Source organism: Heterodontus francisci, chromosome 2, assembly GCF_036365525.1.
Source record: "Heterodontus francisci isolate sHetFra1 chromosome 2, sHetFra1.hap1, whole genome shotgun sequence".
Classification (NCBI taxonomy): domain Eukaryota; kingdom Metazoa; phylum Chordata; class Chondrichthyes; order Heterodontiformes; family Heterodontidae; genus Heterodontus; species Heterodontus francisci.
The window spans coordinates 36941476-36969468 of NC_090372.1; the positions used below are offsets into that span (position 1 = coordinate 36941476).

Below are 27993 nucleotides of genomic sequence, written 5' to 3' on the forward strand. Positions count from 1 at the left end.
ATCTGTGTGTTAATGCTTTGCTTTGTTACTGGCTTAAGTCTTGTTTTATAATACACTGATAATTTTGTTGTTTATCAAAGAAACCTGGTTGGTGTATTTTATTCTGGAATTTAAAAAATAGAGTGTCTGATTGGCTGTACTGATAACCGGATATTTAAATATATGTTATGACCTGTGGAGAAGTGGAACTAGAAAAAGACAGTGCAATCCTCATGCCTTGGTCATAACAATCTTTGTTACAACCTCAGTTGAGACCAGTAACTTTAAAACAAGAGATATGAACCCCCCTGACCAATTAAAACATGACATGACAAGATTTCATGTTTTAAAACGTTTGCTGTAACAACCAAACTAAAAGTCAACATGAACTAACAGTACTTTGTAAGTACATAATACATAAAATTAGAGAGAGGTACTGCCCATTAACTTATTAAAACACTTGAAAATCCAACACCGCACTTATACATTACACAGCGTTCTCATCAAAGTGGTATCTTTGCAGTTAAAAGTCCCAAACTCCTCCCAGTTGCAATGGGTTGGATTTTCCAGTGTCCTTGACAAAGCCAATCTCTTCACTCACTAGTCTCCTGTTAAGAAGGTAATCTCTGATATCCTGTTGGTCTTTTCTCCTCTGCAAACTACAAACCTTCGAACCAGCCTTTCGCTGCAACAGTGTTCTGAAAGCAGCTGTTTTCTCTCTCTCTCTCTCTCCTGAGGCTGTGTAACTCCTGTTACTTTCTTCGTATCTTCTTTGCTTCCTTACAGCCTGTCAGACTTAGGAAAGCCTGTTGAATTTATCCAGAATCAAAAGTCAATAGTAGTTTGCCAATTACAATATTCAGATTCCATACGTCTGGCCATATCAAAACCACCTGAGCCTTTCTTTGTTTCCAGGTGTTGCAATTGCAACTCAAATTTGCATTTTCAGAGACCCCCCCCCGCCCCACCCCCAGCTCCTCATTTACAATCTGAATGTCTGGGAGAGTGAAACCCATTGTCCGTCATATGTTTCAACCTTGCACTCTGCTTTCAGAAGGGTCTCTAATCTGGGTTCTTTGTTGTCAGGGTAACCAAGATCCCTGGCTTGTTTCTGGGCAGACTTTGTGTGAGATCACTGCATTCAGGATCACAGTTTTTAAACAATCATAGTACAAAGTCCAGCTTTCATAACAAGAACTTTCCAAAGTGTTCATATCTAAATATTTAATTTTTGAAATGTGATCACTTTATGCTGGAAGAAGCATGCACAGCAGGATCCTAGGTCTGGAATGTAATACGACTCACAAGGACTTCAAAAATAATACGGTGGGTATTGCCATCACTTTACTTTTTAAAATTATCTATTCCACACTTATTTTTTTCTTATTGCACTGTTTCGCTTACCACATTTGCCCTATCTTTTCTGATCAGGCTGACTGTTTGTACCACGATAATGGAAACTTACCAAGCTGCTCTGTTAAAAAGAAACCAGTCTATCAACTACAGCAATTAAATCTATTTTACTTCACCTCAAGTAGCCTAACAGAGCATTTCTGCTGCTCAAAGTGACCTCCACGTGCCACACTCTCCCTTCTACTTCCAGATGGGTGCTAGTGGCAATGGGCTCTGCTAAAGAATATGCAGTGTGAAAGAAAGCACGGGCAACTGGTTGGCTGTGTGTACTTCCATGGAAGTCATTCCCTTAATCCAACATTACACTTGTACACCCATATTTACCTCTGTTTTTTTAATTCTACATTCACCATGGTGTTGCTTTCCCAAGCATTCCCTGCTGGAAACATTCCGTCAGCTGTGGATCATTGGTAGCATTTTCACCTCTAAGTCAGAAGGTTGTGGGTTCAAGTTCCACACCAGAGACGAGCACATTATCTAGACTGACACTTCACTACTGCACTGAGGGAGCACTGCACTGTTGAAGGTGCCGTCTTTCAGATGGGACATTAAACCGAAGTCCTATCTGCCCTCTCGGATAGGCACAGAAGGCCCCATTGCATAATTTAAAGAGGGCAGTTTTCACCCATGTCCTGACCCTCATCAAACATCACAAAAGATATTATTTGGTCATTATCTCATTTCTATCTATGAGATCTCTCAAGCAGTAATTGTCTGCCACATTTCATACGCTATAAAAGTTATTACACTTCAAAAGTGCTTCATTAGCTATAAAGCACTTTGGTTATCCTGAAATGGGTAAGACTCCACATAAATAAATGCAGGTCTTCATTTGTTTTTCTTTCCTTCTTTGTCTCAGCATCCATTTTTGTCTGATTAGCATCTCTGTGAAGCACTGTGGAACTTGTTCAAAGTAATGAATGGCACGAGATAAATGTAAGATCTTTCCTTCTTTACCTTCCGATTGTATAAAATACTCAAGAGCAAGAGCCGGCATGGATTCAATGGGCTGAATAGCCTCCTTCTGTGCCGTAAATAACTCTATGACTGAAGACTCAAGAAACTACTTAAAGGTAAGAGGTAGAAAGCATTTTTAGACTGTTGAAATCCATTTTAGCTAACGAGTACAACAGGCTGTCTCTTGAATAAATGTGAAAAACAGCTCTGTGACACCACACAACCTCTGGTGCAACTGTGACGTTAAAACTACAAAGTGAGTCCTGACAACGCAGCTCAGTGCTGATGTCATCAAGGTGCTCCTAGCTTCGCACATGCACAGAACGGAGTTCAGCAACAATGGGCATGGGATTTGGGAGACGACAACACATTCAAGGACTTTGGAGAGGAAAGGGAGATTGAAGATGAGGCAGTAGTTTGTACGGATAGTGGGGTGCGGAGTTTGAGGACAGGGATGATTTAAAGGAGAGAAGGACCACACCTGAAGAGAGAACCATTAACAATATTGGCTACATGGGGACCAGGTAGGGAAGTTGGGTGGTCAACAGTTTAGGGGGAATAGGGTCGAGGGAAGAGGGGGTGGGAACACAGACAGGATGATCTCAGAGAGGGCATGAGAGGAGATAGGAGAGAAACTAGAGTTCAGGGCAAGGGCAGGGGAGAGGTTTAGAGGAAGTTTGCCACTGAGTCAAGTTGACACTTCAATATGCATTACTCCACCTCCCCCTTTAATAGGTGATAAAAATTAGCAGTAGAAAATACCATTTAACTGCCTTTCACAACTCCATGGACAGCTATATCATATCCAAATTCTGCAGAACAGCAGGTCTACAACAGCAGTATGCATCCAGTAGCCTTATTTGATCCTGTATATTGTTACTGAAGCAGCAGACACTCCCCAATTATTGGATTTACGCATTTATATTTGTGTTATTGGATTAATGTTACCGACAATATCACCCACACCCTATCCAAAAAATGAAGCCAATTCTCTTCTCAAACCACAGGAGTCCAAGCACAATGATCTAACAGGACACAGGATACGATAACACATTAATACCTTCAAACTAAAATGAGTCAAATTCTGGCACATAGAACTGGAGGGCGTTAACTGGAGGAACTTCTGTTTCAGCCATCCAGCAACTGCAAAACTCAGGATGTGGCCTGAAAAGTAAAGCCAAGTATGATGGCCAGATTGACCATGACCCAACGCTTATAGAAAATGACCTTTAGGGAAGGAAATCTGGTGCCCCTACCCAGTCTGGCCTATATGTGACTCCAGACCCACAGCAATATGGTTGACTCTGAATTGCTCTCTGAAATGGTCAACTCAGTTGTATCAATCGCTACAGAAAAGTTGGAAAAGAATAAAACCAGACAGACTACCCGGCATCGGCATCACAAACAACAAAGGTAGACACTGCCCAGTCGACCCTGCAAAATCCTCCTCATTAACATCTGGGGACTTGTGCCAAAATTGGGAGATCCGTCCCACAGACTAGTCAAGCAACTTGGAAGAAGCACTGAGTGTAGCAAAGGCACACAATATATTCTGGATGGGGGCAATTCAATGTCCCTCACCAATAGTGGCTCTGTGGCACCACTACTGACCAAGTTGTGAAAGTCCTAAAGGACAAATCTGTCAGACTGGGCCTTTTTTTAAAAAAAAATTATTTATTCATTCATGGGATGTGTGTGCCGCTGGCCAGGCCAGCATTTATTGCCCATCCCTAACTGCCCTCAACAAGGGGTTGGTGAGCTGCCTTCTTGAACCACTGCAGTCCTTGGGGTGTAGGTACACCCAAAGTGCTGTTCGGAAGGGAGTTCCAGCATTTTGACCCAGTGACAGTGAAGGAACGGCAATATAGTTCCAAGTCAGGATGGTGTGTAACTTGGAGGGGAACTTGCAGGTGGTGGTGTTCCCATGCATCTGCTGCCCTTGAGCTTCTAAATGGTAGAGGTCGCGGGTTTGGAAGGTGCTGTCAAAGGAGCCTTGGTGAGTTGATGCATGGCATCTTGTAGATGGCACACACTGCTGCCACTGAGTGTCAATGGTGAAGAGAGTGAATGTTTGTGGATGGGGTGCCAATCAAGCAGGCTGCTTTGTCCTGGATGGAGTTGAGTTTCTTCTGTGTTGTTGGAGCTGCACCCGTCCAAGCAAGCGGAGAGTATTCCATCACACTCCTGACTTGTGCCTTGTAGATGGTGGACAGGCACTAGGGTGTCTGGAGGTGTTACCCACCACAGTACTCCCAGGCTCTAACCTGCTCTTGTACCCACAGTATGTGTGTGGCTGGTCCAGTTCAGTTTCTGGTCAACAGTAATCCCCAGCATGTTGATAGTGGGGGATTCATCAATGGTAATGCCATTGAACATTAGAGGAGATGGTTAGATTCTCTCTTGTTTGAGATTATCATTGCCTAGCACTTGTGTGGTGTGAATGTTACTTGCCACTCATCAGCCCAAGCCTGGATGTTGTCCAGGGTCTTGACCCATCTGGACATGGGTGGCTTCAGTATCTGAGGAGTCACGAGTGGTGCTCAATATTGTACAATCATAAGTGAACATCCCCAACTAACCTTATGGTGGAGGGAAGATCATTGATAAAGCAGCTGAAGATGGTTGTGCCAAGTACACTACCCTGAGGAACTCCTGCAGTGATGCCCTGGAACACCGATGATTGACCTCCAACAACCACAACAAGTCTTCTTTTGTGCTAGTTATGACTCCAACCAGCGGAGAGTTTTGCCCCTGACTCCCATTGACTCCAGTTTTGCTACAGCCCCTTGATGCCATGCTCAGTCAAATGCTGCCTTGATGTCAAGAGCGGGGGCAGGGAGAGGGCGAGCGAGTGAAGTGGGGGCGTGAGAGAGAGGGGGGGGGGAGAGAGAGAGAGAGGGGGGGGTGAGAGAGAGAGAGAGAGAGAGGGGGGGGTGAGAGAGAGAGAGGGAGGGGGGGTGAGAGAGAGAGAGGGGGGGGGTGAGAGAGAGAGAGGGAGGGGGGGGGGTGAGAGAGAGAGAGGGAGGGGGGGGTGAGAGAGAGAGAGGGAGGGGGGGGTGAGAGAGAGAGAGGGAGGGGGGGGTGAGAGAGAGAGGGAGGGGGGTGAGAGAGAGAGAGGGAGGGGGGTGAGAGAGAGAGAGGGAGGGGGGAGAGAGAGAGAGAGGGAGGGGGGTGAGAGAGAGAGAGAGGGAGGGGGGTGAGAGAGAGAGGGAGGGGGGGTGAGAGAGAGAGAGGGAGGGGGGGGTGAGAGAGAGAGAGGGAGGGGGGGTGAGAGAGAGAGAGGGAGGGGGGGTGAGAGAGAGAGAGGGAGGGAGGGGGGTGAGAGAGAGAGAGGGAGGGGGGTGAGAGAGAGAGAGGGAGGGGGGTGAGAGAGAGAGAGGGAGGGGGGTGAGAGAGAGAGAGGGAGGGGGGTGAGAGAGAGAGAGGGAGGGGGGTGAGAGAGAGAGAGGGAGGGGGGTGAGAGAGAGAGAGGGAGGGGGATGAGAGAGAGGGAGGGAGGGGGATGAGAGAGAGGGAGGGAGGGGGATGAGAGAGGGAGGGAGGGGGGGGTGAGAGAGAGGGAGGGAGTGGGGGTGAGAGAGAGAGAGAGGAAGGGGGGTGAGAGAGAGAGAGGGAGGGGGGTGAGAGAGAGAGAGGGAGGGGGGTGAGAGTGAGAGAGGGAGGGGGGTGAGAGAGAGAGAGGGGGGTGAGAGAGAGAGAGAGGGGGTCAGAGAGAGAGAGGGGAGTTCAGCTGTGAACTAAGTTCAGCCTGCAGCAAGTGGTGAGAGAAGCAGCAGATGGTGAGAAAAGCAACAAGAGGGGAAAAAGTCTTGACCTCGCCCTCGACAATCATCCAATAACAGATGCATCTGTCCACGATAGCATTGGTAGGAGTGAGCACCGCACAGTCCTTATGGAGATCAAGTCCTGTCTTCACACGGAGGACACCCTTCATTGTCTTGTGCGGCACTACAACCATGCGAAATGGGAAAGATTAGATCAGATGTAGCAGCTCAAAACTGGGCATCTATGAGATGCTGTGGGCCATCAGCAGCAGAATTGTACTCAACCACAATCTGTAAGCTATTGGCCTGGCATACCCCTCGCTCCATCGTTACAATCAAACCAGGGGATCCACCCTGGTTCAATGAGGAGTACAGGACAGCATACTCGGAGCGCCAACAGGCACACCAACCTGGTGAAGCTATAACACTAAGGACTACATACATGCCAAACAGTGGATACAGCATGCGATAAACAGATCAAAGCAATCCCACAACCTACGGATCAGATCAAAGCTCTGCAGTCCTGCCACATCCAGTTGTGAATGGTGGTGGACAATTAAACAACTAACCAGAGGAGGAGGATGCATTGAACATCACCATCCTCAATGACGGGGGAGCCCAGCATGTCAGTGCAAAAGACAAAGCTGAAACATCTGCAACAATCTGAGTCAGAAGTGCCAAGTTAATGGTCCATCTCAGTGTCCTCCTGATGTTCCCAGGAGCACTAATGCTGGTCTTGGACCAATTCAATTCACTCCACACAAGACATAGCTGAAGGCACTGGATACAACAAAGTTATGAGCGCTGACAAAATCCCAGCTCTCATACTGAAGGTTTGCGCTTTAGAACTAGTCGTGCCTGTAGCCAAGCTGTACCCATCGGTCTGTACAAGGACACCAGTGTCAGTGGTAAATATTTTGGGGTCCGTGGCCCATAATTTCAGGGATCAGAAATTTCCATTGCCTTCTTCTTCCGGACCAGTCCGACTTTAAAAAAAACTGCAGCTGTCAGTTTCACAGCTGACAGCTGGTTAGAGTAGAGACCACGGTTCCAAACCTCGGACAAGTTCGGATTTTTCCGGAGGGTTCCAATTTTTTTTTAAAGCCTGCCGAAAACCACGAACATGTCTGAGATTCGGAAACACTGACTCTGCTCTGAACACTTGTCAGCTGTGAAACTGACGGCATTGACGTTTTAAAAACCATAGAGCAACCACAAAGCAGAGAGCTGCCGCTCTCCACGAGTCTCAAAGAGCAAGGGGGCAGCGAGGGAAGATGGGGGGATGAAGGGGAAGGAGAGAGAGGGTGGGTGATAGGGAAGAGAGAGAGGGAGAGGGGCAGAGAAAGAGAGGGGTTGTGACGGAAATCCCACATGCCAAATCAATATATTAATTTCATCGCATTGATATGTGCCTGAGACTTCTCCTGGACATTATTATAAATAACATTTTAAAAGCAGAAAAGAGCAGCTAAGATGGCCACGCACAATTTGCATATGAGAAGGCAAAAGCCAGCTGGAGAGAGAGGTGATTACCCAGTCTATCCAGAACAATGGTAGTGCTCTCTGATTAAATTACCTAGAATAGTTTTGTCAATGTTGATCATCAAAAACCATCGGCTCCCGAAAACTTTGAAAGAGCCAAAGTGAGAGAGAGGGGGGTGAGAGAGAGAGAGGGGGGTGAGAGAGAGGGGGGGGTGAGAGAGCGACGGGGGTGAGAGAGCGAGGGGGGTGAGAGGGAGAGGGGGGTGAGAGGGAGAGGGGGGTGAGAGGGAGAGAGTGAGAGGGAGAGAGTGAGAGGGGGTGAGAGGGAGAGTGAGGGGGGTGAAAGGGAGAGAGAGGGAGGTGAGAGGGAGGTGAGAGGGGAGAGAGAGGGAGGTGAGAGGGGGGTGAGAGGGAGAGAGAGGGAGGTGAGAGGGAGAGAGAGAGGGGGTGAGAGGGAGAGAGGGGGGTGAGAGGGAGAGAGAGGGGGGTGAGAGGCAGAGAGAGGGGGGTGAGAGGCAGAGAGAGGGGGGTGAGAGGCAGAGAGAGGGGGGGTGAGAGGCAGAGAGAGGGGGGTGAGAGGGAGAGAGAGGGGGGTGAGAGGGACAGAGAGGGGGGTGAGAGGGACAGAGAGGGGAGGGAGAGAGAGGGGGGTGAGAGGGAGAGAGAGGGGGGTGAGAGGGAGAGAGGGGGGTGAGAGGGAGAGAGGGGGGGTGAGAGGGAGAGAGGGGGGATGAGAGGGAGAGAGGGGGGGTGAGAGGGAGAGAGGGGGGGTGAGAGGGAGAGAGGGGGGGTGAGAGGGAGAGAGGGGGGTGAGAGAGGGAGAGAGGGGGGTGAGAGAGAGAGAGAGGGGAGTGAGAGGGAGAGAGAAGGGGGGTGAGTGGGAGAGAGAAGGGGGGTGAGTGGGAGAGAGAAGGGGGGTGAGTGGGAGAGAGAAGGGGGGTGAGTGGGAGAGAGAAGGGGGTGAGTGGGAGAGAGAGGGGGTGCGAGAGAGAGGGGGGGTGCGAGAGAGAGGGGGGGTGCGAGAGAGAGGGGGGGTGCGAGAGAGAGGGGGGGGTGCGAGAGAGAGGGGGGGTGCGAGAGAGAGGGGGGGTGCGAGAGAGAGGGGGGGTGCGAGAGAGAGGGGGGGTGCGAGGGAGAGGGGGGGTGCGAGGGAGAGGGGGGGTGCGAGGGAGAGGGGGGGTGCGAGGGAGAGGGGGGGTGCGAGGGAGAGGGGGGGTGCGAGGGAGAGGGGGGGTGCGAGGGAGAGGGGGGGTGCGAGGGAGAGGGGGGGTGCGAGGGAGAGGGGGGGTGCGAGGGAGAGGGGGGGTGCGAGGGAGAGGGGGGGTGCGAGGGAGAGGGGGGGTGCGAGGGAGAGGGGGGGTGCGAGGGAGAGGGGGGGTGCGAGGGAGAGGGGGGGTGCGAGAGAGAGGGGTGCGAGAGAGAGGGGTGCGAGAGAGGGGGGGAGGTGCGAGAGAGGGGGGGTGCGAGAGAGGGGGGGTGCGAGAGAGGGGGTGTGCGAGAGGGGGGGGTGCGAGAGAGGGGGGGGTGCGAGGGAGAGGGGGGGTGCGAGGGAGAGGGGGGGTGCGAGGGAGAGGGGGGGTGCGAGGGAGAGGGGGGGTGCGAGAGAGAGGGGTGCGAGAGAGAGGGGTGCGAGAGAGGGGGGGAGGTGCGAGAGAGGGGGGGTGCGAGAGAGGGGGGGTGCGAGAGAGGGGGTGTGCGAGAGGGGGGGGTGCGAGAGAGGGGGGGGTGCGAGAGAGGGGGGGTGCGAGAGAGGGGGGGTGCGAGAGAGGGGGGGGTGCGAGAGAGGGGGGGGGGGTGCGAGAGAGGGGGGGGTGCGAGAGAGGGGGGGGTGCGAGAGAGGGGGGGGGTGCGAGAGAGGGGGGGTGCGAGAGAGGGGGGGGTGCGAGAGAGGGGGGGGTGCGAGAGAGGGGGGGGTGCGAGAGAGGGGGGGGGTGCGAGAGAGGGGGGGGTGCGAGAGAGGGGGGGTGCGAGAGAGGGGGGGGTGCGAGAGAGGGGGGGGTGCGAGAGAGGGGGGGGTGCGAGAGAGGGGGGGGTGCGAGAGAGGGGGGGGTGCGAGAGAGGGGGGGGTGCGAGAGAGGGGGGGGTGCGAGAGAGGGGGGGGTGCGAGAGAGGGGGGGGTGCGAGAGAGGGGGGGTGCGAGAGAGGGGGGGGGTGCGAGAGAGGGGGGGTGCGAGAGAGGGGGGGTGCGAGAGAGGGGGGGTGCGAGAGAGGGGGGGGTGCGAGAGAGGGGGGGGTGCGAGGGGGGGGGTGCGAGAGAGGGGGGGGTGCGAGAGAGGGGGGGGTGCGAGAGAGGGGGGGTGCGAGAGAGGGGGGGGTGCGAGAGAGGGGGGGGTGCGAGAGAGGGGGGGGTGCGAGAGGGGGGGTGCGAGAGGGGGGGGGGCGCGCGGGAGGGGGGCGCGCGGGAGGGGGCGCGCGGGAGGGGGCGCGCGGGAGGGGGCGCACGGGAGGGGGCGCACGGGAGGGTGGGCGAGAGAGAGGGTGTGAGAGAGGGGAAGGAAAGGGGGTTGAGAGGGGAAAGAGAGGGGAAAGAGAGGGGGAGAAAGGGGGATGAGAGGGGGATGCTAAGTCCCCATTATCATAGAACCATAGAAAAGTTACAGCACAGGAAGAAGTCATTCAGCCCATCCTGACTGCGCCAGCTGAAAAAACTAGCCGCCCATTCTAATCCCACCTTCCAGCACCTGGTCCATAGCCTTGCAGGTTACAGCACTTCAGGTACTTATAGCAATACTCTATAGTTCTTACACCTCTTTAGTTTCCCTTAAAAAAAAATTCCTTTATATTTTTCCTGATAATTGGTGGCCTATGGAATACACCCAGTAGTGTTATGGTGCCTCTGCTGTTTCTTAACTCACTCCAAATAGATTCAGTCTTTGACCCCTCTAGGACATCATCTCTCTCTGCAGCACATTAATATTTGCCTTGATGATTACAGCCACTCCTCCTCTTATCTTTCCATCCCCATCTGAACACATGTACCTGGAAATATTTAGTACCCAGTCCTGCTCATATCGCCACAACATCATATGCCCATGTGGTTATTTGCCCCTGCAGCTCACCAACTTTATTTACCACGTTTCATGCATTTATATACATATACTGTAATCCTAATTTAGACCTTATTGTATTCCCTCGCAGGCTGAGCCCACCTTATAACTTATTATTTCTTACTCTAATTCTAACTGTTTCTCCCAATCCTTTGTGCACCTTGTCTATCCTCTCTAATGCTACATCACCCTGCCACGTTAGTTTAAAGCCTCCCATCTCCTCTAGTCTTGTTATACAATTTTGAAAGTCCAAAGTTTGGCAAATACAGGCTAGTCAGCCTAACATCAGTAGTGGCAAAACTTTTGACATGTTAATCTGGGGCAAAATTAACTGGCACTTGGAAAAATATGGGTTAATAAATGAAGACTTGCACAGATTTGTTAAAAGCAAATCACATTTGACTAACTTGATTGATTTCTTTGATGAAGTAATGGAGGGAACGGAGAAGGGTAGTCTAGTTGATTATATGCATATGGACTTTCAAAAAGGTTTTGTAAAATACTATGTAAAGGAATTGCTAGCAAAATTGAAACCCATGGGATTAAACGGGCAGTGGCTGCATTGCTACAAAATTGGCTAATGGACAAAAAACCACCGGGAGGGAGGTATACAGCTTTGTTCCCAGGAACATTATTAGGACCACTACTCAAAAGAACAAAGAACAGTACAGTACAAGAACAGGCCATTCTGCCCTCCAAGCCTGCGCCGATCTTGATGCCTGCCTAAACTAAAACCTTCTGCACTTCCGGGGACCGTATCCCTCTATTCCCATCCTATTCATGTATTTGTCAAGATGCCTCTTAAACGTCGCTATCATACCTACTTCCACCACCTCCCCTGGCAGCAAGTTCCAGGCACTCACCACCCTCTGTGTAAAGAACTTGCCTCGCACATCCCCTCTAAACTTTGCCCCTCGCACCTTAAACCTATGTCCCCTAGTAACTGACTCTTCCACCCTGGGAAAAAGCTTCTGACTATCCACTCTGTCCATGCCACTCATAACTTTGTAAACCTCTATCATGTCGCCCCTCCACCTCCATCGTTCCCGTGAAAATAATCTGAGTTTATCCAACCGCTCCTCATAGCTAATGCCCTCCAGACCAGGCAACATCCTGGTAAACCTCTTCTGTACCCTCTCCGAAGCCTCCACGTCCTTCTGGTAGTGTGGCGACCAGAATTGCACACAATATTCTAAGTGTGGCCTAACTAAAGTTCTGTACAGCTGCAGCATGACTTGCCAATTTTTATACTCTATGCCCCGACCGAAGAAGGCAAACATGCCGTATGCCTTCTTGACTACCTTATCCACCTGCGTTGCCAATTTCATTGACCTGTGGGCCTATACGCCCAGATCTCTCTGCCTGTCAACACTCCTAAGGGTTCTGCCATTTACTGTATACTTCCCACCTGTATTAGACCTTCCAAAATGCATTACCTCATATTTGTCCGGATTAAACTCCATCTGCCATTTCTCCGCCCAAGTCTCCAACCGATCTATATCCTGCTGTATCCTCTGACAATCCTCATCATTATCCGCAACTCCACCAACCTTTGTGTCGTCCACAAACTTACTAATCAGACCAGCTACATTTTCCTCCAAATCATTTATATATACTACAAACAGCAAAGGTCCCAGCACTGATTCCTGAGGAACACCACTAGTCACATCCCTCCACTCAGAAAAGCACCCTTCCACTGCGACCCTCTGTCTTCTATGACCGAGCCAGTTCTGTATCCATCTTGCCAGCTCACCTCTGATCCCGTGTGACTTCACCTTTTGTACCAGTCTGCCATGAGGGACATTGTCAAAGGCTTTACTGAAGTCCATATAGATAACATCCACTGCCTTTCCTTCATCAATCATCTTCGTCACTTCCTCAAAAAACTCAATCAAATTAGTGAGACACGACCTCCCCCTCACAAAACCATGCTGCCTCGCGCTAATAAATTAGTTTGTTTCCAAATGGGAGTAAATCCTGTCCCGAAGAATCCTCTCTAATAGTTTCCCTACCACTGATGTAAGGCTCACCGGCCTATAATTTCCTGGATTATCCTTGCTACCCTTCTTAAACAAAGGAACAACATTGGCTATTCTCCAGTCCTCTGGGACCTCACCTGTAGCCAATGAGGATGCAAAGATTTATGTCAAGGCCCCAGCAATTTCTTTCCTTGCCTCCCTCAGTATTCTGGGGTAGATCCCATCAGGCGCTGGGGACTTATCTACCTTAATGCTTTGCAAGACACCCAACACCTCCTCCTTTTTGATAATGAGATGACTAAGACTATCTACACTCCCTCGTTTGATATATATTAATGAGCTGGACTAGGGTAGACAGGGCATAATTTCAAAGGTTGCAGATGACACACAACTCAAATGAGGAAAGTAACTGACTTCAGGAGGACAGACAGGCTGGTGAAATGGGCAGACCCATGGCAAATGAAATTCAACACAGAGAACTATGATGTAACTCATTTTGGTAGGAAGGCAATTTAAACTAACTAGTTCACTTTTAAAGGGGGAAAGGGAACACAAGACGTGGGGGTAACTGTATACAAGTCTTTGAAGATAACAGGACAAGTAGAGAAAGTTGTCAAAATTCATACGGGATTCTTGGCTTTATAAATGGAGCCACAGAGTTCAAAAGCATGTTATGTTCAACATTTAAGTAACACTGGTTAGTTGTCGAAGATGTTTAAAATTTTGTCACCATAAGAGCTTGTAGTACAAATTGCTATTTGAAAACACAGTCCTATGCTAACAGCCCAGAATATTTCCAAATACATCAGCAACTAGTAATTTGATTTTTAAATTTTTCTATAAAAACACAAGTAGGATATCAATAAAGACTGTCCTTGTTAAGTGAAAATCTACTTTCTATAAAATGATGTTCTATATGATTTTTAAGTTCTAATCTGACAGTTAGTTGAAAGAGCATATGCCATACACATTTAGCAGAAGTGAAATTAATACTTGGAGCAGAAACCACAGAAAATGCGCATACCAAGCAAAATGCATATTCACTAACAAGCTTAAGCAGATACAATAATTCTTTTAACAGAACTGATTACATTTGACAAAGAAAGAAAATCATTTACGGACTCTTTGCTAAATATTTTCTGCTGATTGTTGTAAGTGATTTAAATGTTGAGCGATAGAATACTTTTCTGCTTCCTGCATCAACATCAAGCACCATGAGTCAGGTCAGGTCCAGAAGCCAGATGCACAAGAAACACTCTCTGCTCTGCTGGTTTGGGGATTTCACTAAACAGAAATAATCTTTATTACATACTTCCTTACCGAGCAGCAACTGTACATAAATTTTGATAATCCTCTACTTTAGCAGTTAGTATTACTATAGATGTGATGCTCAAGACATTCACTATCTTTATTATTTCACTTGTCCACTCTACCATACTCTGCAAGGAGGACAATTCAAAAACATTTTAAGTCAACTATATATTGAAAGAACAATTAGCTGGCAATAAAATTAAGATAGCAATTCAATCTTATAATTAAGTTGTCATAAGTTGCTGAACTGATTGCTGCCTTTGGTATCCCATTACACATTTCTCAGTACATATATTCTTTAAGTAATGGCTACCCAAGTGTCCATGACATCGCTAACATTGTGCATCAAGAACATACAAATAAACATACAGACAATGACAGGAAAAAGCCCTTGGTCCATCCAACCCATCCCACACAATTGTAATACTTTGTGCATCACAATATTAGCACTCCCCACTAAAAGCCATGCAAAGAACATGGAACACATTAACAGTTGGTGAGTTGACTAAGTCAGAGACAGAATATTGATGTACACCTTAGATACCCAAGAATGATTTCCAATCACTAATCTATCTTCAAGCTCAGATAAATGCTATGAACCTTGCGAGTTTTGCACCTGGAAGTTATCTTGTTGAACTTCTTGATTAGATTGCTGCACTGCATCACTTTTAGGTACTTAGAAATCCCCATTTATAAATATACAGAATATAGCAAGGTCAGGGCAGCAGAGTACTACAACAATCTGAATCTCCCTTGCATTGCACCATACAGTGATGATACAAGAGCTGTTGGCCAATCATCCACATTGCTGAACCACATTGCGGCACAGTGGCGCAGTGGTTAGCACCGCAGCCTCACAGCTCCAGCGACCCGGGTTCAATTCTGGGTCCTGCCTGTGTGGAGTTTGCAAGTTCTCCCTGTGTCTGCGTGGGTTTCCTCCGGGTGCTCCGGTTTCCTCCCACAGCCAAAAGACTTGCAGGTTGATAGGTAAATTGGCCATTATGGGTTGCCCCTAGTATAGGTAGGTGGTGGGGGAATATAGGGACAGGTGAGGATGTGGTAGAAATATGGGATTAGTGTAGAATTAGTATAAATGGGTGGTTAATGGTCGGCACAGGCTCGGTGGGCCGAAGGGCCTGTTTCAGTGCTGTATATCTAAATCTAAATCTAAAACCACACTAAACTGTGTTGCGTGGGAATGTGCCAAGCAAATGCCTAGAGTTTCTCTCTGGAGAAAAGATCACAGAGAACAGTGATCACCAGGCCACTCTTGTTTGCCTCCTTGCAAATGACTTAAACCAAGCATAAGCAGGAGCTGAAAGAAAGCTATTCTCTTGTTGAACACAAGGGAAAACGGAGGGATAGAAGAGTACTAGTTTCACCACATATTACTTGTGAAACACTGCATTTCCCTATAAAATAGTAACTTCCTGTCAATTTTACTAGAGGCAATGCTATAATTGGACTTACTATTGCAAAAGCCTCATAAGTCACTAACAGATGCAACACATGGAGTGGCTAATTAAACTAAGTGTGTCTGTTTGCTGACTTCATATAACAGGCTGAACAGATTGCACTGGGATCCAGAAATCATTATGTCATTCACTTAAACTGAATTTTCAAAGACTTTCTTGTATTCAAGATTGAAAGATGACATTTATTACTCATCACCCCACAAATCATCTCACTGTCCCTTGCTATAATACCTCCAATGTATGTAAGTAATAAATCCATTATACTCAGGTGTAAATCCAATCAGATATCTTTCCTCCTCTTTCTCCTACCAGCCACTCCCAACCCACAGGATTACGGTAAGAATTTTGCAACAATAGTCTCAAATACAAAAACAAAGAATGTTATTAACCATCAAGAAATAAAACTGAATCTAAAATTACATCTTTCTACGAGTACTGTGCAATCAAAAAGTATAATTGCTTCATAAAGCATGTGCCTGCATGGAAAATTCTAGTGAAAAACAACTCAACTAACAAGGCTAACATTGAGTGAGTGCAGCAGATATATAATTTTCATCATTTGTATTCCTATATGGGCCTCAAAAATGGCATATTTGCTTACGTTGTATAAAACAAATTGTCTGAAGGGGAGCAGCCAGCTGAGACTGTTTAGGAGAATATCAGCTGAGGGGAGGGAAAAGAACTGAACACAATACTCCAAGGATTAGTATTAGATCCCTTACCGTTCCTAATTTATAATGATTCAGAAGCTCAATGCAAAGTAATCAAATTCACAGACAATACCCAAATGACTGGAAGTCAATTGTGGAAAGGTAGCCAGGTTCAAATCAGTTAAAGAGTGGGAGATGATATTCAATATGGGTAGGTGCAAAGAAAAATTCCATATTGGAAGAAAATAGGGCCACATATTGCTCCATGAATCATGCCATGATAGCTTGAAAGCAATCTGGGGCTACCAGTAGACTCAGTGTTCAAGTCCAGTCATCACAAATCAACAATCAAGGCAAAGAATGCTGAACCATATATCCAAATTAGTAAAGTATAAGTCAATGGCTTTCAGTATAAAACTAAACAGTGCTCATAGTGTTATCACCACCAAGAATATGAAACACCACATTTTTGGAGGTGGATCCTTAGCATTATGAGGCAAGGCTGAAACAATCCAACCTTGAAAGGAAGTTATTTGAGGTGGCTGCATGTAGGGTATCCAACATAATAAACTGCATAGGAAGAGCAAAACTGGCAATATTACTTCAAGTTAAAAACAAAACAGTATCACAGTGGGTCTGTAGGTTAGTGCCAGATGGATAAGTTGGGCTGGGCTAAGTGGCTTTCCTCACCTTATGTGAAGAGACAAAAGTCAGTGAAAAGAAGATACACATACCAAATGGCTTACCATTTATTTCCATTTGCGGTATTCACAGACACAAGTTAGTCACTTATGGAAAAAAAATTGTGACAAGGGAAAACACTAACTTCCATTTATGACCAATTTAATTCATTCAAATGTTATGTATGTTATTTATTGTATCAAATCATAACAGAATTAGACTGCAAACATTTAATGTACATACAATAGAACATATTCATGGCAATTTGGCACCATCACAAAAACAATCTACTTAATTACAAACTACTAGATGCCACAAGAAACAATCCTATCCTAGCTGCTTAATTAGAACCAATTACCTTTGAAACTTGCGCACTGTATTCATACCAGATGTACCTAAAATTAAGGATCTCTACTTGCGCCAGAAGTGCGTGCTCCATATGTTTTCAAGCCCTACATATTAACCCAAATCTATCCACTGATCTGAACACTAGTCATTCTAATTGAAGAGGTCCAATACTGCATGCCTCCAATGCTGCAGGAATTTTGGGAAGGCAGGTAGAGAAGGAGAAAGAATGACAGAAGACTTTGAAGCAATGATACCAATTTGTTTGACAATTAACAAGGTTGAAGGCAGCAGATCCTCCAAAATGCACTGTACTCCCAGAAGTGTAAGGCAACAAGTCTCAAGATGCATATCAAACAAATATGTTTTTTTTCTAAATTGATAAAAGGAATGTACATCAGATTTTTTCTACATTCTGCTCAATCCCCAAATGAAGCCGCGACAACACAACTCCACACATTATGTTATTGTATCTAATGGATAAAATGCATTGCCTATTCCTACAAAGGGTATCAACATATTTCAAACGGTTCATGGAACATAGGAACAGGTGCAGGCCATTCAGCACCTCGAACCTGTTGCATCATTCAATTAGATCATGGCTGATCTGTATCTCAACTCCATTTCCATCTTTGTTCCATAATCCTTAATGCTCTAGCTTGACAAAACCCTTCCAATCTCAGCTTTGAAATTTTCAACTGATGGTAGGGGCGGGAGGGGGAGTCCCAAACTTCCAAGGTAGTCAAGGTGGAGCATATTCCATGATGTTCAATTTTCAGTCACATGTCATACACACTGCCAAAGCATTGCCTTATGCCAAAAACTTGATCAGAAAGAGCAACTTGCGCAGATTCACAGAATTATAGAAACTTACAGCTCAAAAGGAGCCCATTCAGGCCATTGTACTTGTGCTAGCTCTTAGAAAGAGCAGTAGTACTTGGATTCACATCCTCGCTTTTTGTCCAAAACTCTCTAAGTTCCTCATTCTCAAGTACTTGTCCAACTTACTTTTAAAATTATTTATGAAATCAGCTTCCACCACCTTTTCAAGTAGAGTGTTCCAGATCACAATGTCTCAGCTTCCATCTAGATCTTTTGCTCATGATTTTGAATCTACAACCGCTGGTTATTTACCAGTTGCCAGAGGGAATAGCTTTTAATCTATCTACTCAAACAAAACCTATCTTGAAAACCTCTCTCAGGTCATCTCTTAACGTTCTCTGTTCCAAGGAGAACAGTCTCAACCTTTCCAACCACTGCTCATAACTGAAGTTCCTCATCCTGGTAATATCCTGGTAAGCCTTCCCTGTACCCTTTTCGAAGTTTTTGACATCTTTCCTGAAGTGTGGTGCTCAGAATTGTCCACAATTCTCCAGTTAAGGCCTAACTAGTGATTGACAGAAGTTCCAACATTATCTCTACTTTCATATTCTATTCCTCCACTTACAAACCCAAGTACTCATATGCTTCTTTAACCACTTTATCAACTTGCCGTGCCACCTTTAAAGATGTGTGTATATGGACATCAAAGTCTCTCTGCTCATCTACAATTTTCAAAATTGTGTCATTTATAGAATACTGTTTTTCCATAATAGTCCTCCCTAAGTGCGTCATAGAAACATAAAAAAATTAGGGCACAGAAGGAGGCCATTCAGCCCAGCATGTCCCTGCCGTCTGAAAAAAAACTAGCCACCCAATCTAATCCCACCTTCTAGCACCTAGTCCATAACCTTGCAGGTTACAGCACTTCAGGTGCATGTCCAGGTACCTTTTAAAAGAATTGCAGGTTTCTGCCTCCACCACCGTTCCTGGCAGTGAATTCCAGACACCCACCACCCTCTGGGTGAAAAAGCTTCTCCTCACGTCCCCTCTAATCCTTCTACCAATCAACTTAAATCTGTGCCCCCTAGTAAATGACCTCTCCGTTAAGGGAAACAGGTCCTTCCTGTCTACTGTATCTAGGCCCCTCATAATTCTGCATACCTCAATTAAGTCATCCCTCAGCCTGCTCTGTTCTAGGGAAAACAACCCTAGCCTATCCAATCTTTCCCCATAGCTGCAACTTTCAAGCCCTGGCAACATTCTTGCAAATCTCCTCTATACTCTCTCCAGAGCAACTATGTTCTTTCTGTAATGTGATGACCAGAACTATTATGCAATACTCCAGCTGTGGCCTACCAGCATTTTATACAGTTCCAGCATTACATCCCTGCTTTTGTATTCTATACCTCAGCCAATAAAGGAAAGCATTCCATATGCCTTCTTCACCACTCTATCTACCTGTCCTGCCACCTTCAGCAACCTGTGGACATGCACTCCAAGGTCTCTCACTTCTTCTACTCCTCTCAATATCCTCCCGTTTATTGTGTATTCCCTCGCTTTATTTGCCCTCCCCAAATGAATTACCTGACACTTTTCTGGAAATTCCATTTGCCACTTTTCTGCACACTCAACCAAACAATTGATATCATTCTAGAGTCTACAGCTATCCTCTTCACTATCAACTACATGGCCAATTTTTGTGTCAACAGCAAATTTCCCAATCATGCCTCCCACATTTAAGGCTAAATCATTAACATATATCACAAACAGCAAGGGGCCCAACACTGAACCCTGTGGAATGCCACTGGAAACCGCTTTCCATTCGCAAAAATATCTGTCGACTACTACCCTTTGTTTCCTGTCACTGAGCCAATTTTGGATCCAACCTGCCACATTCCCCTGTATCCCATGGGCTTTCATTTTACTGACCAGTCTGCCATGTGGGACCTCATCAAATGCCTTACTAAAATCCATGTAGACCACATCCACTGCACTACCCTCATCAAACCTCCTTGTTACTTCCTCAAAAAACTCAATCGAGTTAGCAAGACATGACCTTCCCTTAACAAATCCATGCTGACTATCCCTGATTATTCTGTGCCTTTCTAAGTGGCAGTTTATCCTGTCTCTCAGAATTGATTCTAATAATTTGCCCACCACTGAGGTCAGACTGACCAGCCTACAATTATTTGGCTTATCTCTCGCATCTTTTTTAAACATTGGTACAACGTTCGCAGACCTCCAATGATCTGGTACCTTGCCAGCATCCAGTGAGGATTTGAAGATGATCCTCAGCGCATCCACTATTTCCTTCCTAGCTTCCTTTAACAACCTGGGATGCAATCCACCCTGCCCTGGTGATTTATCCACTTTCAAGGATGTCAGACCCTCTAATACTTCTTCTCTCATTATACTTATCGTTTCTAATATTTCACACTCCTCCTCTTTTACTACAATGCCTGCATCAACCCTCTCCTTTGTGAAGACAGAGATAAAAAAACTCATTCAGAACCCTGCCCACATCTTCTGCATCTATGCATAAGTTCCCTTGTACATTTCTGACAGGCCCTACCCTTTCCTTAGTTATCCTCTTGCTCTTAATGTACTGATAAAACATCTTCCGGTTTTCCTTGATTTTACCTGCCAATAATTTTTCATGTCCTCTCTTAGCTTTTCTAATTTCCTTTTTTACTTCATCCCTGCACTTTCTATACTCCTCTAGGCTTTCTAAAGTTATTTGTGATAGTCATAAGCTTTCTTTTTCTGCCTTAACTTATCCTGTAAGCTTCTAGATAACCAGGAGGCTCCAGATTTGGCAATACCACCCTTTATCTTTGTGGGGACATGCCTACACTGTGCCTGTAGTATCTTTCTTTTGAATGCCTCCTACTGGTTTGCCACTGATTTTCCTTCAAGTAGCTGTATCCAGTCCACTTTCGCCAGGTCACCTCTCAATTTCATAAAATGCGCCTTCCCCCAATTTAGAACTTTTACTCCTATTTTACCTTTGTCCTTTTCCATGATTATGCTAAAGCTAACAGTATTATGGTCACCCACTGTTACTTCATCCACTCGCCCAGCTTCATTACTGAAGACTATATCTAGAATTGCGCCCCCTCTCGTTGGGCTTGTTATGTGCTGACTAAAAGAGTTCTCTTGAATGCAGTTCAAGAACTTTGCACCCTCTGTATCCTTCACACTGTTTGTATCCTAGTTGATATTGGGGGTAGTTGAAATCCACAACTATTATTGCCCTATAGTTTTTGCACTCAAAAATTTGCATACATATTGTTCTTCTATCGCTCTCTCACTATTTGGGGGTCTATAACGCACTCATTTCACACTTCTCCAAATGGAACACCATCCGTCATGCTTCTGCCCAACTCACCATCCTGTTATGTCATCATGAAGCCTACAGCTATCAACCATCAACAACTATGGCAAGTTTCTTATCTGCAAACTTCATAATGCTATTCCCTACACCCAACTCTAGGTCATTTACAAAAATTAAAGAGAGTCGATTGTCCCAAAATTGACCCTTGGGGACACCACTGCAAACCACCACCCAGTTTGATACCACCCTTTGCTTCCTGTCACTGAGTCAATTTTTTATTCATACTGCCACTTTCCCCTCAATTTCATAGGCTTCACTCTTAAGAGTCCTGTGTAGTATTTTGTCGAATGCCTTCCAAAAGTCAATACATAGAAAATAGCTACTGCACTCCCTTCATCAACGTTCTCTGTTATTTCTGTTATGATCGAGTGAGGAAGGGGTCTCAGGCTCCCCTCTTGCCCCATTCCTGGTTTGGCCGTAACAGGGTTTATCTATGAAAAACAGTGATTTTAGCTTACCACCTCAGTGAGCCTTTTCTCACTGCATTCTAATAGTAACTGCAAATGAACCAGACAGGTTTTCTTAGGTTTAAACAAGAAAGACGTAAGTGTATTAGCCTAATCATTCTAACTCAGTTAAAATGACTAAAATACACAACACAACCACGCTCACATGCATACAAAACACACACACACACACACAAATAGATATAGAGGGGAAGAAAGAGTTGTTTTGGGGGTGGGGGGGTGTTGAAGTAGCAGTTGTAATAAATGGAATTCAGTTACTGGGTGGTAATGTCCTTGATACAATGTCCTCAATTGAAGTTAAGGTCTTGGAGTCCTCACTGGACCTCAGTGCACGATTTCAAGCTTGCTTCTCTGGTACCAGAAGGCCGAAGACAGGCTTTGTCTGTAGTCTTGAAGTATAGAAGTTGCCACCATGGTTTTTCCTGGGATTTTGCTGGAGAGTGCGATCTTCCTTTTGCCAATCCAGTGTCAGACTTCCTCCTTTCTGTTCCAATTCAGTCTGTTTCCTTTGTGAGGCACAATTCAAAAAAGCTCCAGTCTTACCAGCAGGTAGATCATGTGACCATCTGTTGAAAACAGCAGCTTCTCGGGTGGGGGGGGGGGGTTGGGGTTCTAAGTTTTCCAGACACACTCGGTGGGGGGGGGTGGAGTTCTGGCTCTTACACAGTCAAAGGATGTGGATCACCCCTATTGTCCAGACCAAATCTTGTTAATTGTTTCAAGGAGCACCCCCATTGTCTCTCCATTTATGTCTCTCAGAAAGCAAACGTGCAACCATGTTTTCAACCGCTCAGCTCCGCTTTTTTTTTCCAAACAAGCTATTTTGCAGTGTCTGGTAAAAAATTTCAAACAGTGCCCCATATGGCAAAATTGATACGTTTCTATTTGGCAGGTGTGATTTCTGTCACAGTTCAATAAAGAATTCGATCAAGTTTGTCAGAACATGATTTGCCTTTGTCATGGGCCTGTATATTTTTTTTCGGAATATGCGGTTTGCCTTTAAGATTTGCAGAGGATCATTATTACTTTAAGAGCCGGCAAGCCCTAGGAGTTATAGGAAGGTGCATTTTCGTTGCCTTAGGGACAGCCATTTGGAGACTGCGATTCAAAGGGTGCATTCTCGTTACCATAGAAACAGCCACTGGGAGTGAGTCTCATGCGATACATTTGTTACAATTCAGTTTTGAACTGGCTTTCTCAACAATTTAAACTGAAGGAATAGGATTTTAGTCTGTTTAATTATTATCTCAAAATTCTAAAAAATGTCAAGCCAAAACAGAGATCTCTGGTAATTTAAATTGAAGAAAGGGAAGTTAGTCTGTGACAATCTTTTATCCCTCCAAAACTCTAAAGCCAGATTGGTTCTGTTGAAATTGTTTGCAAGTCGTTAATTGTTGAAATTCGCTGGAGAAGGAAAGCAACATCTTGTGAGGACTTCGAGCAACATCCTGTGAGGACTTCGAGCAACATCCTGTGAGGACTTCGAGCAACAGTGGACTGTAAATTTGCAAGGACTCTAATTTTTTCTATTTTAAATGTTGTTTATATCTTCATAGTGTTTAAGAATTTAGTTCCTCTTATTAAAGAGTTAAGTTATTGATTTAAAGACACCTGGATTCGTTAGCCTCTTTTGGGGGGTAATAGATGGTACAATTTGGCTGGGTCTTTCTTTAATTTGGAAAGTTTTAAATGATATGTTAACCAATCTGTGGAGCGGCGGGATTGAATTAATAGTGCGTTGGTCCCACCACAATTAGAATCATATATTTTGATTGGCGGCTTTGACAGGAGTGGTCGGTCTTAATACCTTTAGCAAATCCATGCTGGCTCTCACCAATTAACCCACGCCTTTCCAAACGAAAGTTTGTTTTGCCCTTGACAATGGCCCTATTAACTTCCCCACCACCGGTTTTAGGATGACTGGCCTGTAGCTTCCTGGTTTATCCCTCTCCCCTTTCTTGAACAGTGGCATGGCATTAGCAAATCACCAGCATTACTCCTGTATCCATTGAGGATTGAAAGAATATGACCAATGTCACTGTTATTTCTACCTTTGTTTCTTTCAGCAACCTCGGGTATATTCCATCTGGACCAGGTGGCTTCCCAACTTTCAGTAATGCTGATCTTTTTAGTGCATCTTATCTATTACTATCCTGTCCATAACATCTCTCTCTTCTCAGTGTAACATTCACATCATCCGCTTCCTTTGTGAAGACAGACGCAAAATACACATGTAATTGTTTAGCCATGCCCTTTGCCTCTACAAGATGATCACTTTAGTCATGGGGAATTCTTCAGGAGGAGACTCACCTTCAGACTCCTCAAAACCTTTCTACCACCTAGAAAGCACAAGTCAAGAGTGTAATGGAATACTCTCCATTTGCCTGGATAAGTGCAGCTCCAACAACACTCAAGAAGCTTAACACTATCCAGGACAAAGCAGTCCACTTGATTGGCACACAGCCACCATTTTAAATATTCACTTATTCTATCACCACGCAACGTGGCTACACTGGGTACCATCTACAAGATGCACTGCAGCAATTTGTCAAGGGTTCTTCAGCAGGACTTCCCAAACCTGCGACCTCTGCCATCCACATTCCCCTCCAAGCAATGCACCGGACTTAGAAATAGACCACTGTTCTTTCGTCGTTTTTGGGTAAAACACCTAGAACTCCCTATCTAACATCATTGTGAGTGCACCTACATTTCACGGATTGCAGTTATCAAGTACGTGGCTCACCGTCGCCTTTTCAAGGGCAATTAAGGATGGGCAATAATGCTTGCCCTGTCAGTGACACAAGCAACTATGAATGAATCAATAAAAGAACCTTTTTACTCTTGAAGCTCAATTCATTGTACAGTACTATAAATACAGCATCACAGGCATAAATAGGGGCATAGAGTACAAAAGCAAGGAAGTTATGTTCAACTCGTATAGAACATTGGTTCGGCCTCAACTGGCGTATTGCATCAGTTTTGGGTGCCACACTTTCTGAAAGATGTGAAGACATTAGAGTGCAGAAAAGATCTACGAGAATGGTTGCAGGAATGAGGAACTTCAGTTACATGGATAGACTGGAGAAATTGTGACGGTTTTCCTTGGAGTAGAAGGTTGAAAGCAGATTTGATAAAGGTATTCAAAATCATGAGGGGTCTGGACAGAGTAGATAGGGAAAAACTGTTCTCAATGCCGGAAGAATCGAAAACAAGAGGGCACAAATTTTAAGGTAATCAGCAAAAGAAGCAACGACAACATGAGGAAAAACGTTTTCATGCAGATGCAGTGGTTAGGATCTGGAATGCACTGCCTGAGAGCGTGGTGGAGGCAGATTCAACCACGGCAGTCAAGAGGGAATTGGAGTGTTATCTGAAAAGGAAGAATGTGCAGGGCTATGGGGAGAAGGCAGGGGAGTGGCACTAGGTAAATTGCTCCTTCAGTGAGCCTGGGCAGACAACAGCCTCAACGGCCTCCTTCTGTGCTGTAGCAATTCTGTGATTTTGTGATTCTACTATTTCCACTGATTCAGTTTCTCCAAGTCACCAATATTCTCAAGCGCCATCAAGACAACACAGTCACATCTCCTAGTAACTAAACAAGTGTTTTCTGCCAATCACCGTCCTTAAATCACCTGAAAGAGGTAATGTCATACCTGAAACGATAGGCATTGGCTGTTGTATAAAAGAAATTGGTACAATTTCCTGTCAAAAGTAATTCTAGCAGGCTATTGTTGCATCATTCAATTCATTCTAAAACTTCACAATAATGTGAGAAAGCACTCACTTGCATGGAGCATCCTTTAGTGCAGAATAAACATGAGAATTTATTTAATTTCTTTTATGTCATTCTCCCTCTTGCAAGGCAAACCAAGAATTGAATTGGGGATTGAACTTGCTGAATTTACATTTTTTGTAACTTGACAGCGCTCCAGATACTCCAGATCTGGCATCACATTGATAAAAGCCAACAATAGGCACTTCTAAATCTACTTTGAAAGCAATTACTTTTCTCCATATTCAATTTTTATTGGTTGAAGAAAGTTCCTAAGTTCCAAAACTGTAAAATTCTGCTGCTGATTAAATCCCTTGAAAGAAGAACTTAAAAAAAAATCACAAACATCCCAAGTGTAGCTTCAATCGGTTAAAATTACTTCATTGAACTTCAGTCAAATGTCTGCAAACTGGATTTAATACTTGATTTAATGTTTTTGAAACTGCTTTGCATTGACTGGAAGCAAATAGTCAAAAAAACTGACAACCTCATTATCACAAAATGTCTGTCTGGGGCTTGATTTACACACATTTCCATTATTTTAGCATATTAAATGCAGCTAAACATTTTAAAATTTAAGTTCTGGGCTCTATTTTCACCTGTTATCTAAACCTGACTTTGGGGTTTTCTGTCAAAAAAAGTATTTTTAAACTTGCCATTTACCTTTTCCCAACTGATTTGTCTAACCAATCAAAAAATTCAAAGACAGTAACAACCCACTGCTGACATGTTTTGAGGCACTTCGTAAGCTATATACAAATACAGTCGAACATGAGCACATAGGTAAAATATATCCCTATTAAAAAAAGGTGTTATTATACAGCTTAATTCCTTCCGTTCCTCCCAGCCAGCTCTTCCAGATCAAGTTCCACCTTCTCAACATTGTGAACTCTCACCCACAATCGTTAAACCAAGGTGGAATGCATGCACACGGAATGTAGGCAACTGCAACCAGTCCACAAATAGCCCCTTTAATTAAACTGTAACAGAAACAATGTGTTAAATGTTATTTTCATATCTCTCATTTGTATAGTGTCTTCAATATTTTTGAATCACTGTTCTAATATGCTAGTCAGATTCTTTAAAGTATATGATCTAAACATTTGAGGGAGATGGAATAATTTAATATTCAGTCAAAACAAAATTTGGTTACAACAATCATGTTTTCTTCCAAAGGTATCAAATTAAACATCATAGGTTACCTGAAAATGTCATTACTTCAGTTGGTTAGTTGCTACCTCTTATTGCACCCATATTGTATTCAAAGGTACAGGTCACTGAACTGCAGGCTTTTACAATGGAACATTTTACAGACAAAAAAGATGCTCTCTATTTTAAAAATAAGGTTGGCCACCATTGATTAGCATAAGATGAGATATGCTTGGTTCATTCTGCATGTGCACCTAAATCTTCAGTAGTTTATTTTCACTACTGCTTCACAATTTAAATCAAACATTTAATGAGGTAGATGGTATATGCTATATACATATTTGGGAAGGTGCAATTCAGTGTGTCCAAAAGGTCAATGTGATGCGCCTAGTGCATGGCTGAAGAGAGTTAGTGTACTTCTCTTGCTTTTTGTGTGCTGGTGTGCTTCTCATTTTTGGCCTACACTACTGGCTAGCAGCACTGCGAAAAGAAGAGCCAAATGAATCAATCTCTACCTGTCAGTGCGCAACCACTCCATTGACAAGTGCTCTGCTGTGCCTCCACGTGGCTACACAGAAACTGGGTCCCTCATAGTCTAAGGCTAAAGCTTCAGAGAAACTTGAAGGAGGTTTGGGTCCAGACTCGCAGTGTGCAGGCCCACCAGTGTGTGGACGTGCCCTGGCATTCACAAACCAGACTCCTAGCTATGGGAAAATAGCCCCACTGCCTTGTGCATACCTCGGGAGAGATAAAGGCTAAGGAAGTAAACCCTAGTAAAAAAAAGGCAGACTGATGCCTAAATATGTCATCTTTCCGGCAGCTCCTGCAACTGAACTGGTGCCAAAACGTAGTGCTCTGCATTCCTTTGGACCCAACTGGGGAGGTCACGAGAGATACCCTGACTTTGGGCAGGCCAGCGTCTTCATAAATTTTGCCCAGGCTTAATCCCGGAGAGGACACTCCTGTTTCCCTGCACAGCATGAATACAACATGGGAGACAGCAGTTAAGAGTGATAAGCCCAACTCGATTGGCAGAGCGAACGGGCGCTACAGACTATCTCCGATGGTGGGAGGTGGGGGGGTGGAAGGGACCATCGTGTGCTCCTGGTCAGCTGCCATCCACCTTAAGCTGGGCGGCCCCTGACTATGGCCCACCTGCTTCAATGGGTGCTTGGAGCTTACAGTCTCTGCTCAACAAAACTGAATCCATTGCACCATACAAACAAAAGAAACAAACAAAAAGATACCGGCTCTTCGATTGGAAAGCTGGAATGTCAGGACTATGCACACGGGGTTGAAAGACGAC

General features: G+C 45.3%; 2 protein-coding genes across 4 annotated transcripts in view; both read right to left on the minus strand.

The window, feature by feature from the left end:
• The window catches only part of cdkal1 (CDK5 regulatory subunit associated protein 1-like 1), a 1149347-nt gene that overhangs the window by 983169 nt on the left and 138185 nt on the right, over positions 1 to 27993 (minus strand). The window lies entirely within an intron of this gene.
• LOC137381306 (uncharacterized) overlaps positions 1 to 27993 on the minus strand; it is a gene marked incomplete at its 3' end in the record, with an annotated part of 37271 nt that overhangs the window by 3970 nt on the left and 5308 nt on the right. Inside the window, exon 2 of the mRNA XM_068053670.1 lies at positions 13942 to 14060. Within this exon, the coding sequence (XP_067909771.1) occupies positions 13942 to 14060 (119 nt within the window). The remainder of the gene's footprint in view (positions 1 to 13941; positions 14061 to 27993) is intronic.